Genomic DNA, 13,081 nt, shown 5'->3' on the forward strand with positions numbered 1-13,081 from the left:
GTATGTGGTATTCTTAAAATGACAGTTAAGCAATGTTTATGACAAGCTAACAGACTGAGCAGTAGTTTTTCCCATTGCTAGGTAATTAATTTTGTCTGGTTCTAGTGCCAAGCATCTTTTCCCCAAAAATTACATAATGATGAGCACACATTTATCCATGTATAAACAGCTTCCAGAATCTAAATGGCAAACATATCTTCAGGGACAAGCATGATATTTCCTCAATGACTCAGAATAGCATAGAACTTAGCAATTAAACTGTGACAGTGGTGTTTCAGCACTAATGCAATACAATTACAATTGGTGCCATGGGAAATTTCCATATGGTAGTGACTTTTTTTTAAATTGATCATAATTTATGAGGCACAGCTGACCTTTTCAATTTGTGACCTGGGCTTAAAACACCATTACAGATAATGTGGTGATCTAACCAGTCTGGCAATGGGAATTTGTATTATGCAGATAAAAATAAGTCTGTCATTGCAGTTATGTGAGGTAAAAAAAGGACATGAGTGCAGTCACAATGTCAGTTTATTGATTGGGTATCTATAAGTTAGCTCATTACTTATTTAAGTTAAAGATTCGTTCAAAATAACTAAGATGCTTTAAATAGTTAGGTTTTGACTTACTAGTAGAATATGTTGAAACCTAACATAAATTTAAAAAAATGCAGCATTATCTTTTTTCATGACTCCCATTGTCCAATAAAAAAGTGTAACTGAATTATTTGAGAGTCGAGCTCCGGCAGTTTTTAGGGTAGGGAGGTCATTGTTAGAATTAGTTCCACATCCTCAGAACTAACATAGGGCTGACTTGCCAAGAGGAAAGTTGTATTTACATGTTGCTTGGCCTAGAGTGAAGGAGTACACAGCATGCAACGTGTTGTTACTTCTATGCCTAAACCTTTAAGCCCCACATACTTAGAATACACATTTTTATTGCTTTTTTTCCCCAAGTACATCCAGTCTATCTCAGGCTTTTTTTTTAACTGTGCTTAGAATGGAACCATGCAAAGAGGTGTGCAGAGGAATAAGCAGAGTCACCACATCATTTAACTACATGGTATTAGAGTGCATTTGTTATAAATAGTGATTTTATTCATAGCGACCAGCTGGCTAAAATCTAACCAGCATGGGAAGATTGGCAGTTGGAATTTGATTGTTTGCTGCAGAACTTTTCTGTAGAAACCCACTATTATCCATGGTACTAGTTTTCAAAAATTAGTCTTAGCATTCCTTTTTTGTTTATTCAGTTTTTAGGGTGGAATTTTGTGGAAAAAAAAGCATCCTACAGCATGTTTTATAGATTTTTACACTATTCACAGTAGTCCATAATATTCTCTTAGATGGCTTTTCTATTTCTGTACTCATGTGATTAGATCATTAGTAATTGTATTGTGAAATGCCTTCAACTCTTGCATAGGGTCTAATTTATAAAAGTGCACTGTGTATTGCCCAGAGGGGACAATAACGTTCTCATACCCTTATATAGCATTGTAAACATTTAAACAGAGGATCTGACTGGCTGTTGTGAGAAATTCACATTGTCTGAGACGGTTATTCCCCCAAAGAGTTGGAAAAATGACTGTCAGAAGAAAGTTAAACTATTCCTCTTCGTCTGCTGTACTGGCAGCATAGCAGATTTAGGCTCGGTTCACATTAGCCCTACTCCAAAGTCGTGTGACTTTCATTGCAGCTTTGGAGTCTGAATTTGATACAACTTTGATGTGACTTTTTACACTCTGTGGCATTGAAGTTGTATCAAAGTCAGACCAAAGTAGTGCAGGAACTTTTTCTAAAGTTGGACAGACTTGTGTAGTATTAGTTAAAGGGGTTTTAAACCCTCATGGTTTTTCACCTTAATGCATTCTATGCATTAAGGTGAAAAACCTTCTCTCATGCTGCAGCCCCTCAGCCCCCCCCCCCCCCTTTTACTTACCTGAACGCCTTAATTCTTTGGCTGGGAATGAGCATACCATCTCTAGCTGGTGTCTCATGTCCTGATTTGATAGATTGATAGCAGCACAGCCATTGGCTCCCGCTGCTGTCAATCAAATCCAATGACATGGCGCCAGGGGGCGGGGCCGAGTCGTGCATTCTGTGAATCGACACAGATGCAGAACTCGGGAGCATGCCCGCATGGGTGTCTACCAAGGAGAGCACTTCTCCAAGGTTGACACTCAATGCGGTGAGGAGCCAGGAGCGCCACTGAGGGACCCCAAAAGAGGAGAACGGGGGCCACTCTGTGCCAAACAAACTGCACAGTGGAGGTAAGTATGACATGTTTGTTATTTTTTTATTTTTTTTTTTCAAACAAAGCTTTGCAATTCCTTTAAGACAGCTCTCATAAAACATTGAATTTCACGTCATCTGACTTAGGGATCGAACATAGTATCCGCCATATTCAGATACTATTCCGCATCAATGTGAACCAAGCCTTAAGCACTTAATTTTCCTCCATCATGCTCACCCCCCCTTCCTCAGAATTATATACTCACCTTTCTTTATTTTTACACTACTCCATTTTGTTGCCAAAAGCAAAAGACATACCCAGAAGTTATGGGTTTGTGAGAACATGTGACTTATTATATTCAATCCAACAGTGCGAGGAGGTGATTGGCCTACCGTTGTCAAATCGGGCCTGGGAAGGAGTCCATAGCCCTGCTCAAGCTCCTTCAAGTCTGTTTCAACCTTACATTGGGTTTTTCCTTGTCCTATAATGCTGGCGCAAGGAAAGCTGAGTGTATGCTACTGGAGAGGGGGTGAGTTAGGTGACTCTTTTACCTTTTCTTCCATGGAAAAAGTAAAGGGTCACTTAAATTATAGAATTTAAAAAGATAAAAGCTGAACCCCTGCAGCATTCATTCACCTTTCCTCACACCCACACTGGGACTGGGAAAAAATGTATCAGCAAGATAGCTGCACAGGTAATGCAGGGTCAACAAGAATAAAGACAGCGCCAGATGGCCTTGGTGGGCAGAATAACAAGCTGGAGGTTTTTTATTGTACATGGGAATATATCAAATTAGGCCATGGCCTGTGGTGGTTGTACAGATAACTTGCCCTGTAAGGTAACTGTACTCTGCGCATATTTCTTTTTTTATGTTTTGCTGCAGTAAAAAGCCCATGTATATTTCACATTTGTCTGAAAACAAAATTGCGTGATTCATCCTGCCCACCATCAAGTTGCATGCAAATGTTGTTTTTTTCATCATCAATTTGGTGTTAAAGAAAATGTCCAGATCTTGTTAGATAATGATTGTGATATTTCCAGGAAGCCCCATATGTGATGTATAAGAAAAATGCAGATCAGTTTGAAGGAAATGATCGCTATGAAGGATATTGCGTTGATCTGGCAACTGAGATTGCCAGGCACTGCGGATTTAAATACAAACTGACAATAGTTGCTGACGGAAAATATGGAGCAAGAGATGCAGAAACAAAAATATGGAATGGGATGGTGGGGGAATTAGTTTATGGGGTAAGTACAGTGCACCTTGATACTGAAGAATGTTAATGACCAACACCAAAGAACAAAAACTTTGATAACCATATGTTTTGCTAAAACCATTAGTTCATGTTCATGTCTGAAATTCCTTCACTAATTATGATAAAATATTAAAAGATACACATATTTAAACATATTGGTGTGCATCCATTATTTTGATCTGAGCAGTATATGATAAATGTAATTTTTTAATGTAGGTATAGTGTAAATTACTTGACTATATGTCTGATCTATCTTATATAAGTTACATGGCTAGCTGAAGCCACCTGATGGTACGACATAGTTGCTTATTATATAGCTGTGCCCTTGGGGTATCTTCTTGAGACAGTAAGAAAAGAATCACATTTCATGTTTAAGTTTTGTGATAATAGTACTTCACATCCCACCTGGGGAGATGTTGAACCATTTTCCTGCGGTCAAGCTTCAAAATTACTCACAAACCACAAAGCTATTTTCCTTTTTCTTTCTCAGACATGAATCATGAATTTTCTGTCACCTCTTTCACCTTGAAATATGACATTATTACAGTCTGAAAGAATGAACAGTGGTATTTATTGAAGGATTGATATGCCTGACATATTATTTTAGTTTCCATAAATCTGTCCAGGAAACAGTTTGGCAAAAAGTTGCATATGTGCTCCTGCTTGATGTAACGAAATGTTGTAATGCGTGAGGGATGCCATATTGTATCTTTATAAACGACAGACAGAAGTTGATTAATTGATATGGATAACAGGACATTTTTTTGTTAGCACATTTTTAATACCTAAGCTCTCTGTGATTCCTGAATGTGAAAATGTTACGAAATTAAGGGCACAATACTTTTAGCATCCCAATGTGTAAAGTATATACTAGCACACAATTGTTTACAGCAACAAGGGATACCACAGGATATTAGTACAATTGGAAGGATTCTGTTTGTTATACTGAAGGCAGTCTAGAAGCCATGCCACGTCACAGGAAGTATGGGTATATTTACAGACCCAGGACCCTACATTTGTGGTTAAGCCACTATCTCCTTACGCTAAATCTCTATGATATTTAATATTTAGTTACATGAAGATGCTGTACTTCACTCATTCTATACCCCAAATCCTAATTGCTATCACAACTGTTACAAAGCCTTTACTGACACCATTGCTGGGTGTACTTACTATTATTTTTTTATGAATTATTACATTACATTATATGTAATTTCCTTTGCACATAAAAATGTTACTTTTAATAAGTGCCTTAAATTTTACATTATTGCTCTACAGCCAGCATTCTTAAGGCTCTAAATCCCAGTCTCAGTCTGTATAAAAGCTGAGATATCACTGTGGCATTGCAATAAAAAGCCATTGAAACTTTGCTCTGGAGTAAGAGCAGAGTATCAAAACTACTCCATATGCTACCAACTTGAGCCTCTGCAGCCTCAGTTACTTCTCCTAGGCTGCAACCTAACTCATAGGAAGTAGACCGCCAGATTGGGTAATCTAATTTTAGATGAGGATTTTTTTTGGGACACAATGGTTTTTCTTGCACCTTATTTGCAATGAACTATATATTTGCTACTGTCTTATTAAACATGGTTATGAAACTGTTATTGTATAAAATATGAATATGCACATTTCTAATGATTGTCCTGAATCATTCTTATTTTGTTGTTATAGCATAATTTCTAAGGTCAAATAAAAGGTCAGTTCCTCACTTGTCACTTTATATTTTTTGTTTTACAGAAAGCTGATATTGCAATAGCTCCATTAACAATTACACTGGTGAGAGAAGAAGTAATTGACTTCTCGAAACCTTTCATGAGCTTGGGAATCTCAATTATGATCAAGAAGCCTCAGAAGTCAAAACCGGGAGTGTTTTCCTTTCTCGATCCTTTAGCATATGAGATCTGGATGTGCATAGTGTTTGCTTACATTGGGGTCAGTGTAGTTTTATTCCTGGTCAGCAGATTTAGCCCATACGAATGGCATACTGAGGAGTTTGAAGATGGAAGAGAAAATCAAAGTAACGATTCATCTAATGAGTTTGGGATATTTAATAGTCTATGGTTTTCCCTTGGTGCCTTTATGCAGCAAGGATGCGATATTTCGCCAAGGTTGGTGATTCATCTCTTTTTACTTTGTGCATTTTTGGTCGAAGGTGGATACCATGGTGCATATACAATATATTGTACTGGAGAAATAAAAGACTCATCGTATGGTCACACTAAACATTTTGCATGCTAGAATTCTGGAAACAAATCCTAAAACTATGAGTTGAAGTATTTAATTTACCTTGATGTTTTCTCATTAAAAGTATATGTACCATGTAAAGACTACAGAAATGCACAAGGTTCCAATCATTTTATGCCTGCTTGGAGGGGTACCGTGTTTTTGCTGCATTCCCAGTCTACAGTTCCAGGTCCTCATGGCCAGCATGAACTGTGATGGGATGAAAGGATGGTGAGCTACAACTGGAATGATGTTGTTGCTCCTGTGCCATGCAAGTCCATGCCACTACTTTAATAACTGATTTTGTGTAAAGCTGATCAAGAAAACACATGAAAGGTATTAACAGCAGTAAGACTCCATAAAGGGAAATGTTGTGTAGTTTGTCTTGGAGGTAGGTACATTAGCAAATATTATCTTCTCATTTCAAGTGTAGAAAACAAAAAACAAAGCAACTCATTACAATGTGCTGTTGTATTACCAGTTGTCTGTTGATTTTCAGCTTATATGGCTAAGACTCAAGTATATCCTTAATCATTTTTATATGTGGGGATAACAAATTACTGAAAAAGAGTATTCCTGAGTAATACAAATGTGTAGCATTAGGTGAAAACTTTATCTGGTTTCTTCAAAAATGTATGGTACTAAAATTGCAAAGGCAATTTGTGCAAGCCTTGAAACAATCTTTCTAAGATGCAATAATTTATAGTGTTTTGAGAATAAAAATAAAAGGGCTAAATCTAAAATGAAATTTATATAATAGAGACATGTAGCCTGCTATTGCTGATCTTCTTCTAAAATTGATGGCTGGTCCTGTCTGTTTTCTGGACTTTCAATAAGTTGTTGACCAATGATTAGCAACCCGTAAGTACATTTAAAGTGGTTGTAAACATCAGACATGTAATAGGAAAAGATCATATCCCTCTATAATGTGTACTACAGTATGAATTTCTTCTGAATAGATTTCCTTTAAAAACGATTTAAAATACCTGAAAACTGTCTCAGTGTAAAACCAGCCTTAATCACGCACCACACTGCCCCCTATCACAGAGGTGAATCACTCCCTGAGCTCTGCATTGCTGTGTGAATACAGCCTTAAAGTATATGTGAACCCTCACCTTGTAAAACAACCCATTCAGTTTAAAATAGAAATACCAAACATTTGTTCATTTACTGTATATTTAAAAAGCACATTATAAATGCTCACTTCTGCTGAGGCATTGTATTCTGACAGCAGTGAGAATTCCCCACTGTCAGAATACACTAATCAGTGTTGCCGGCTTTAACCAGTGGCACTGAGAAACCCAACAGACTGGTAGTGCAGAAGTTGATCGGTAGCCTGCCCATACATGAATTGTAATTCAGCTGGTCCCTGCTGACCCAGACAAATTTCAATCCATGAATGGCTGGGCCTTAGAGAATAGAAGTTGGAGACTGCAGGGGGCATATCAATAGGAGGCAGAGAAAAAACAGTACACTGATCTTTCCTGTGATTAGCTGTGCAGGATGGAGTGTCAGCACATATCCTACCATTGAGTACAGGCAGGCTGTTCCCCCAAATAGAATGCAAAGAAAACTGACCACTCTGGGATGGATATGCTTTTATGCCTAGTGTGTTCAGTTGGAAATAGGAAAGCAGGGGCACTGGCAGAATCACCAGGTTTCACACAAAGGAAGCAATGCAAAGAGAATAGGATCATTTTTTTTTGAGTGCATGGTACAACAGACACATATCAGGAATATGAAATGTTGCTGTAACATACACTTTAAGGAGGTGAAACATATTGATTCCACAGAATTGATGTACAGTGGTGTGAAAAAGTGTTTGCCCCCTTCCTCATTTCCTGTTCCTTTGCATGTTTGTCACACTTAAGTGTTTCGGAACATCAAACCAATTTAAACAATAGTCAAGGACAACACAAGTAAACACAAAATGCAATTTGTAAATGAAGGTGTTTATTATTAAAGGTGAAAAAAAATCCAAACCATCATGGCCCTGTGTGAAAAAGTGATTGCCCCCTAAACCTAATAACTGGTTGGGCCACCCTTAGCAGCAACAACTGCAACCAAGCGTTTGCGATAACGTGCAATGAGGCTTTTACAGCTTCCTGGAGGAATTTTGGCCCACTCATCTTTGCAGAATTGTCCTAATTCAGTTACATTAGAGGGTTTTCGAGCATGAACGGCCTTTTTAAGGTCATACCACAACATCTCAATAGGATTCAGGTCAGGACTTTGGCTAGGCCACTCCAAAGTCTTCATTTTGTTTTTCTTCAGCCATTCGGTGGTGGACTTGCTGGTGTGTTTAGGATCATTGTCCTGCTGCAGAACCCAAGTTCGTTTCAGCTTGAGTACACGAACAGATGGTCGGACATTCTCCTTCAGGATCTCTTGGTAGACAGCAGAATTCATAGTTCCTTTTATCACGGCAAGTCTTCCAGGTCCTGAAGCAGCAAAACAGCCCCAGACCATCACACTACCACCACCATATTTTACTGTTGGTATAATGTTCTTTTTATGAAATGCAGTGTTCCTTCTACGCCAGATATACTTGGACACACACCTTCCAAAGAGTTCCACTTTTGTCTCATCGGTCCACAGAATGTTGTCCCAAAAGTCTTGGGGATCATCAAGATGTGTTGTGGAGAAATTGAGACGAGCTTTGATGTTCTTTTTGCTCAGCAGTGGTTTTCTCCTTGGAACTCTGCCATGCAGGCCATTTTTGCCCATTCTTTTCCTGATGGTGGAGGCATGAACGCTGACCTTAACTGAGGCAAGTGAGGCCTGCCGTTCCTTGGACGTTGTTGTGGGGTCTTTTGTGACCTCTTGGATGAGTCGTCGCTGCGCTCTTGGGGTAATTTTGGGCGGCCGGCCACTCCTGGGAAGGTTCACCACTGTTCCATGTCTTCGCCATTTGTGGATAATGGCTCTCACTGTGGTTCGCTGGATTCCCAAAGCTTTGGAAATGGCTTTATAACCCTTTCCAGACTGATAGATCTCAATTACTTTCTTTCTCAATTGTTCCTGAATTTCTTTGGGTCTCGGCATGATGTGTAGCTTTTAAGGATCTTCTGGTGGACCTTACTGTGTCAAGCAGCTCCTATTTAAGTGATGCCTTGATTGTGAACAGGTGTGGCAATAATCAGGCCTGGGTGTGGCTAGAGAAATTGAACTCAGGTGTGGACAACCACAGTTATAGTATGTTTTAACAAGGGGGGCAATCACTTTTTCACACAGGGCCATGATGGTTTGGATTTTTTTTCACCTTTAATAATAAACACCTTCATTTACAACTTGCATTTTGTGTTTACTTGTGTTGTCCTTGACTATTGTTTAAATTGGTTTGATGTTCCGAAACACTTAAGTGTGACAAACATGCAAAGGAACAGGAAATGAGGAAGGGGGCAAACACTTTTTCACACCACTGTATGTTTAAACTTAAAGGGATTGTAAAGGCAGGCTTTTGTATCTTAATGCATTCTATGCATTAAGATACAAAAACCTTCTGTGTGCAGCAGCCTGCTTCAGCCCGCCTAATACTTACCTGAGCCCGTATTTATCCAGCATGTTGCAGGAGTGTCTAAGCTGCCCGAGTGTCTAAGCTCCCCTCCCCATTGGTCGAGACAAAAGTGTGATGCAATTGGCTCCCACTGCGGTCAATCAAAATCATTCAGCCAATTAGGAGAGAAAGGGGCAGGTCCGGGTCATGGCTCCATGTCTGAATGGCCACAAGGAGCTGTCGTTCAGCCATATTCATCCATATGCCAAAGTCTATTGGATTAATACATTATATACAATTACAAATGCAAATAATAAACAAATATAGCTCTCAGCATTACCTTCAGTTCAAATTATATTTTGACATCAAAATTCATTATGAAAAGCCCAATAAAGAGAAAGAATAAAACCAACAATATGCTATCTTACACCACTAATTTCCTTTAACCAAGTGTCTGCCTCCTCTATTAGCTCTTTTCCAAACCCAATTAAGAGGGGGAGTGATGTCGAAGACACCCTGTTGAATATTTGCATATTGTACACTCATTTTAACCAGTAAACAAGATTTACAGGATGATACATACACTATAAAATAGGCAAAAATAAAGAATAGAGAAGAAGACAAGAAAAATAAAGTAGATGGATGAAGACTCCATGATTTGTGGGCTAATTCATACTATACGCAGTGACAATCATTTTACTGCATCGCAAAACATCTATCACTGCATTCACACTGACATGCTGCATTTTATTACAGCACACTGTGCCAAAACATACAGCAATGTACAACAATGCAGCACAGTGAATGAAGTGTACATTTTGTGCACTTCAAGTAAAGTATGTACAAAACAAAAAGAACAAAAAAGAAGCCATTTAATGCACTAAGGCTACTTTCACCCTGGGGCCACCGAGCATTAGTGCTAAAGCAACACTCGTTTTAGCGGTGCTTTTCAGCTGCTAGCGGGGCCCTTTTAACCCCCGCTAGCAGACGAAAAAAGGGGTTAAAAGCGCCCGTGTTGCCACGCTTTAGAAGTGCTTTTCAGGCACCTTGGATGTGCTGCCCATTCCTTTCAATAGCCAAACCACTCCAAAGATGCTGCTTGCAGGATTTTTCAGAACGTCCCACAAGCGCACCGTCCCAGTATGAAAAGTCACACGCAATTGAATGGGAGGTGGTTTACAGGAGTTATTTAGAGGCTATTTCTAGTGCTAAAACACCTGAAAACTGTCTCAGTGTAAAACCAGCCTTAATCACGCACCACACGCCCCCCTATCACAGAGGTGAATCATTTCCTGAGCTCTGCATTGCTGTGTGAATACAGCCTTAAAGTATATGTGAACCCTCACCTTGTAAGACAACCCATTCAGTTTAAAATATAAATGCCAAATTTGTGCATTTACTGTATATGTAAAAAACACATTATAAATTCTCACTTCTGCTGAGGCATTGTATTCTGACAGCAGTGAGAATTCCCCACTGTCAGAACAAACTGATCAGTGTTGCTGGGTTTAACCGGTGGCACTGATCATTTGGGAGAAACCCAACAGACTGGTAGTGCAGAAGTTGATCGGTAGTCTGCCCATACATGAATTGTAATTCAGCTGGTCCCTGCTGACCCAGACAAATTTCAATCCATGAAAAGCTGGGCCTTAGAGAATAGAAGTTGGAGACTGCAGGGGGCATATCAATAGGAGGCAGAGAAAAAACAGTACACTGATCTTTCCTGTGATTAGGTGTGCAGGAGGGAGTGTCAGCACATATCCTATCATTGGAGTACAGGCAGGCTGTTCCCCCAATTAGAATGCAAAGAAAACTGACCACTCTGGGGTGGATATGCTTTTATGCCCAGTGTGTTCAGTTGGAAATAGGAAAGCAGGGGCACTGGCAGGATCACCAGGTTTCACACAAAGGAAGCAATGCAAAGAGAATAGGATATGTTTTATTTTGAGTGCATGGTACAACAGACACATATCAGGAATATGAAATGTTGCTGTAACATGCACTTTAAGGAGGTGAAACATATTGGATCCACAGAATTGATGTAGGTTCAAACTTAAAGGGATTGTAAAGGCAGGTTTTTGTATCTTAATGCATTCTATGCATTAAGATACAAAAACCTTCTGTGTGCAGCAGCCCGCTTCATCCCCCCTAATACTTACCCGAGTCCGTCTTTATCCAGCATGTTGCAGGAGTGTCTAAGCTGGCCGGGACTCCCCTCCCCATTGGCCGAGACCGCAGTGTGGTGCAGTTGGCTCCCACTGCTGTCAATCAAAATCATTCAGCCAATTAGGAGAGAAAGGGGGTGGGTCTGGGTCAGGGCTCCATGTCTGAATGGCCACAGAGAGCTGTCATTCGGCTTGGGTACACCCCTTGCAAGTTGCTGTTTGCTGTGGGGGCACTCAACAGGAGGGAGGGGCCAGGAGCACAGAAGAGGGACCCGAGAAGAGGAGGATCTGGGCTGCTGTGTGCAAAACCAACTACATAGAGCAGGTAAGTATAACATGTTTGGTATTTTTTTCTAAATGAGACTTTACAATCACTTTATCTTGCAAATTATTTAATATGCTTTTAAATCTATCATTATTTATAATCCTGTTACATTTACTTTTGACCAACTGCAAAGAGACAATTTTTTGGCAGGATCTTACAATCGCAATCCCAAAAATATATAGGAATTCATATTGCTTAGTCCCCTATGTACCACAGCAAACCAACTATAAAGTATTGCATCCTTTGGAGATGTTTTAACATTTATCAGAGTCAATGAATAAGTGTATAAATTTAGCCCAAAACATTTGGGCATAGCCACAAAGCTATAAACGAACCTGTCTCTTGAAGAGCGCTACTGTTGTAGACTAAGGTCTCTGAGCAGACCTGTCTGTGATGGTAGTGTGTGTTGCAGGCAATTATCCTAAAATCATAATTGGTATTGCTAAAATTACGAGTGTCCCCCGACCCGGTCTTTTAAAACAGGGGTGGTGTCAGTTAAAGGGTTAATTGCATAATTAGACGCAGCTGAGAGTGACATTAATATGTAAGTGACAGCGTGGTTTGAAGTTGGCCAGATCTCGATGAACTCAGGTGCCAGGTCGAGTTTCATCCTCGCACCTTGGCCACGTGCACCCCCCTCCCCCTGTTATGTAGTCTGGGCTCCACTTGCCCATCTTTGGACCTGGGACACATAGCAGTTACCAGTGGGTAGAGAGGGTGGGAGGAGAGTGGACACATGTCTGCTTTCCTCCCCTTGTAGTTGTTGACCCAAAAGTGACGTCCCCGTTTACAGTTTCCCAGCCATCAAGGCCGGAAAGGTATGTAATGCAGTGCGATGTATATTGCTTTACATTCAGGTTCTCTTAATATCTCATTAAAGAGAACCTGTCACCAAAAAATAAAATCATCATATAGGGGACTTTTTGTCCCGTATGTGATGGAAAAAAAAGTTAAACAAAAAAATATTGTATTAATTGTAAAACATTAACATTGCACCCAAGCAGAACCCCCCCCCCCCCCATATATGCACGTACAGACACATGCAGTGGGGTGCCTATGCCTGAAAACATATATTGCGATACACATGTTACATATCGCCACACACCCTGGAATGAGAGCAATAATTCTAGCACCAGGCCTCTTTCGTAACAGTAAACTGATGATTTATATGGGGCTTTTAAAACGTTGCCTATGGAAAATATATGATATTGACATGTTTAAGCTTTGACATGTTGGGTATTTATTTACTCTTTTAGATTTTACCCAAAAAATTGGGCAAAGGCATTTTGTGCCCCCTAAAATAATTTTTTTATATATTTTTTACTACCTTTGCAGTAATATTGTGTGACATACAAAATAGGAACTACCACTATTTTATTCTCTA

The 13,081-nt window shown here is 39.7% G+C and overlaps 1 protein-coding gene across 5 annotated transcripts in view; it reads left to right on the forward strand.

The window, feature by feature from the left end:
* Positions 1-13,081, forward strand: part of GRIA2 (glutamate ionotropic receptor AMPA type subunit 2) — a 226,717-nt gene that overhangs the window by 132,594 nt on the left and 81,042 nt on the right. For all 5 annotated transcript variants that reach the window (XM_077477112.1, XM_077477111.1, XM_077477110.1 and 2 more), the window contains exons 10-11: positions 3,274-3,480; positions 5,226-5,596. In XM_077477112.1, the coding sequence (XP_077333238.1) occupies positions 3,274-3,480; positions 5,226-5,596 (578 nt within the window). The remainder of the gene's footprint in view (positions 1-3,273; positions 3,481-5,225; positions 5,597-13,081) is intronic.

The sequence above is a fragment of the Lithobates pipiens genome, unplaced genomic scaffold (genome assembly GCF_037356315.1).
Source record: "Lithobates pipiens isolate NorthernLeopardFrog02 unplaced genomic scaffold, aLitPip1_a1.2 Scaffold_13, whole genome shotgun sequence".
Taxonomy (NCBI): Eukaryota; Metazoa; Chordata; class Amphibia; order Anura; family Ranidae; genus Lithobates; species Lithobates pipiens.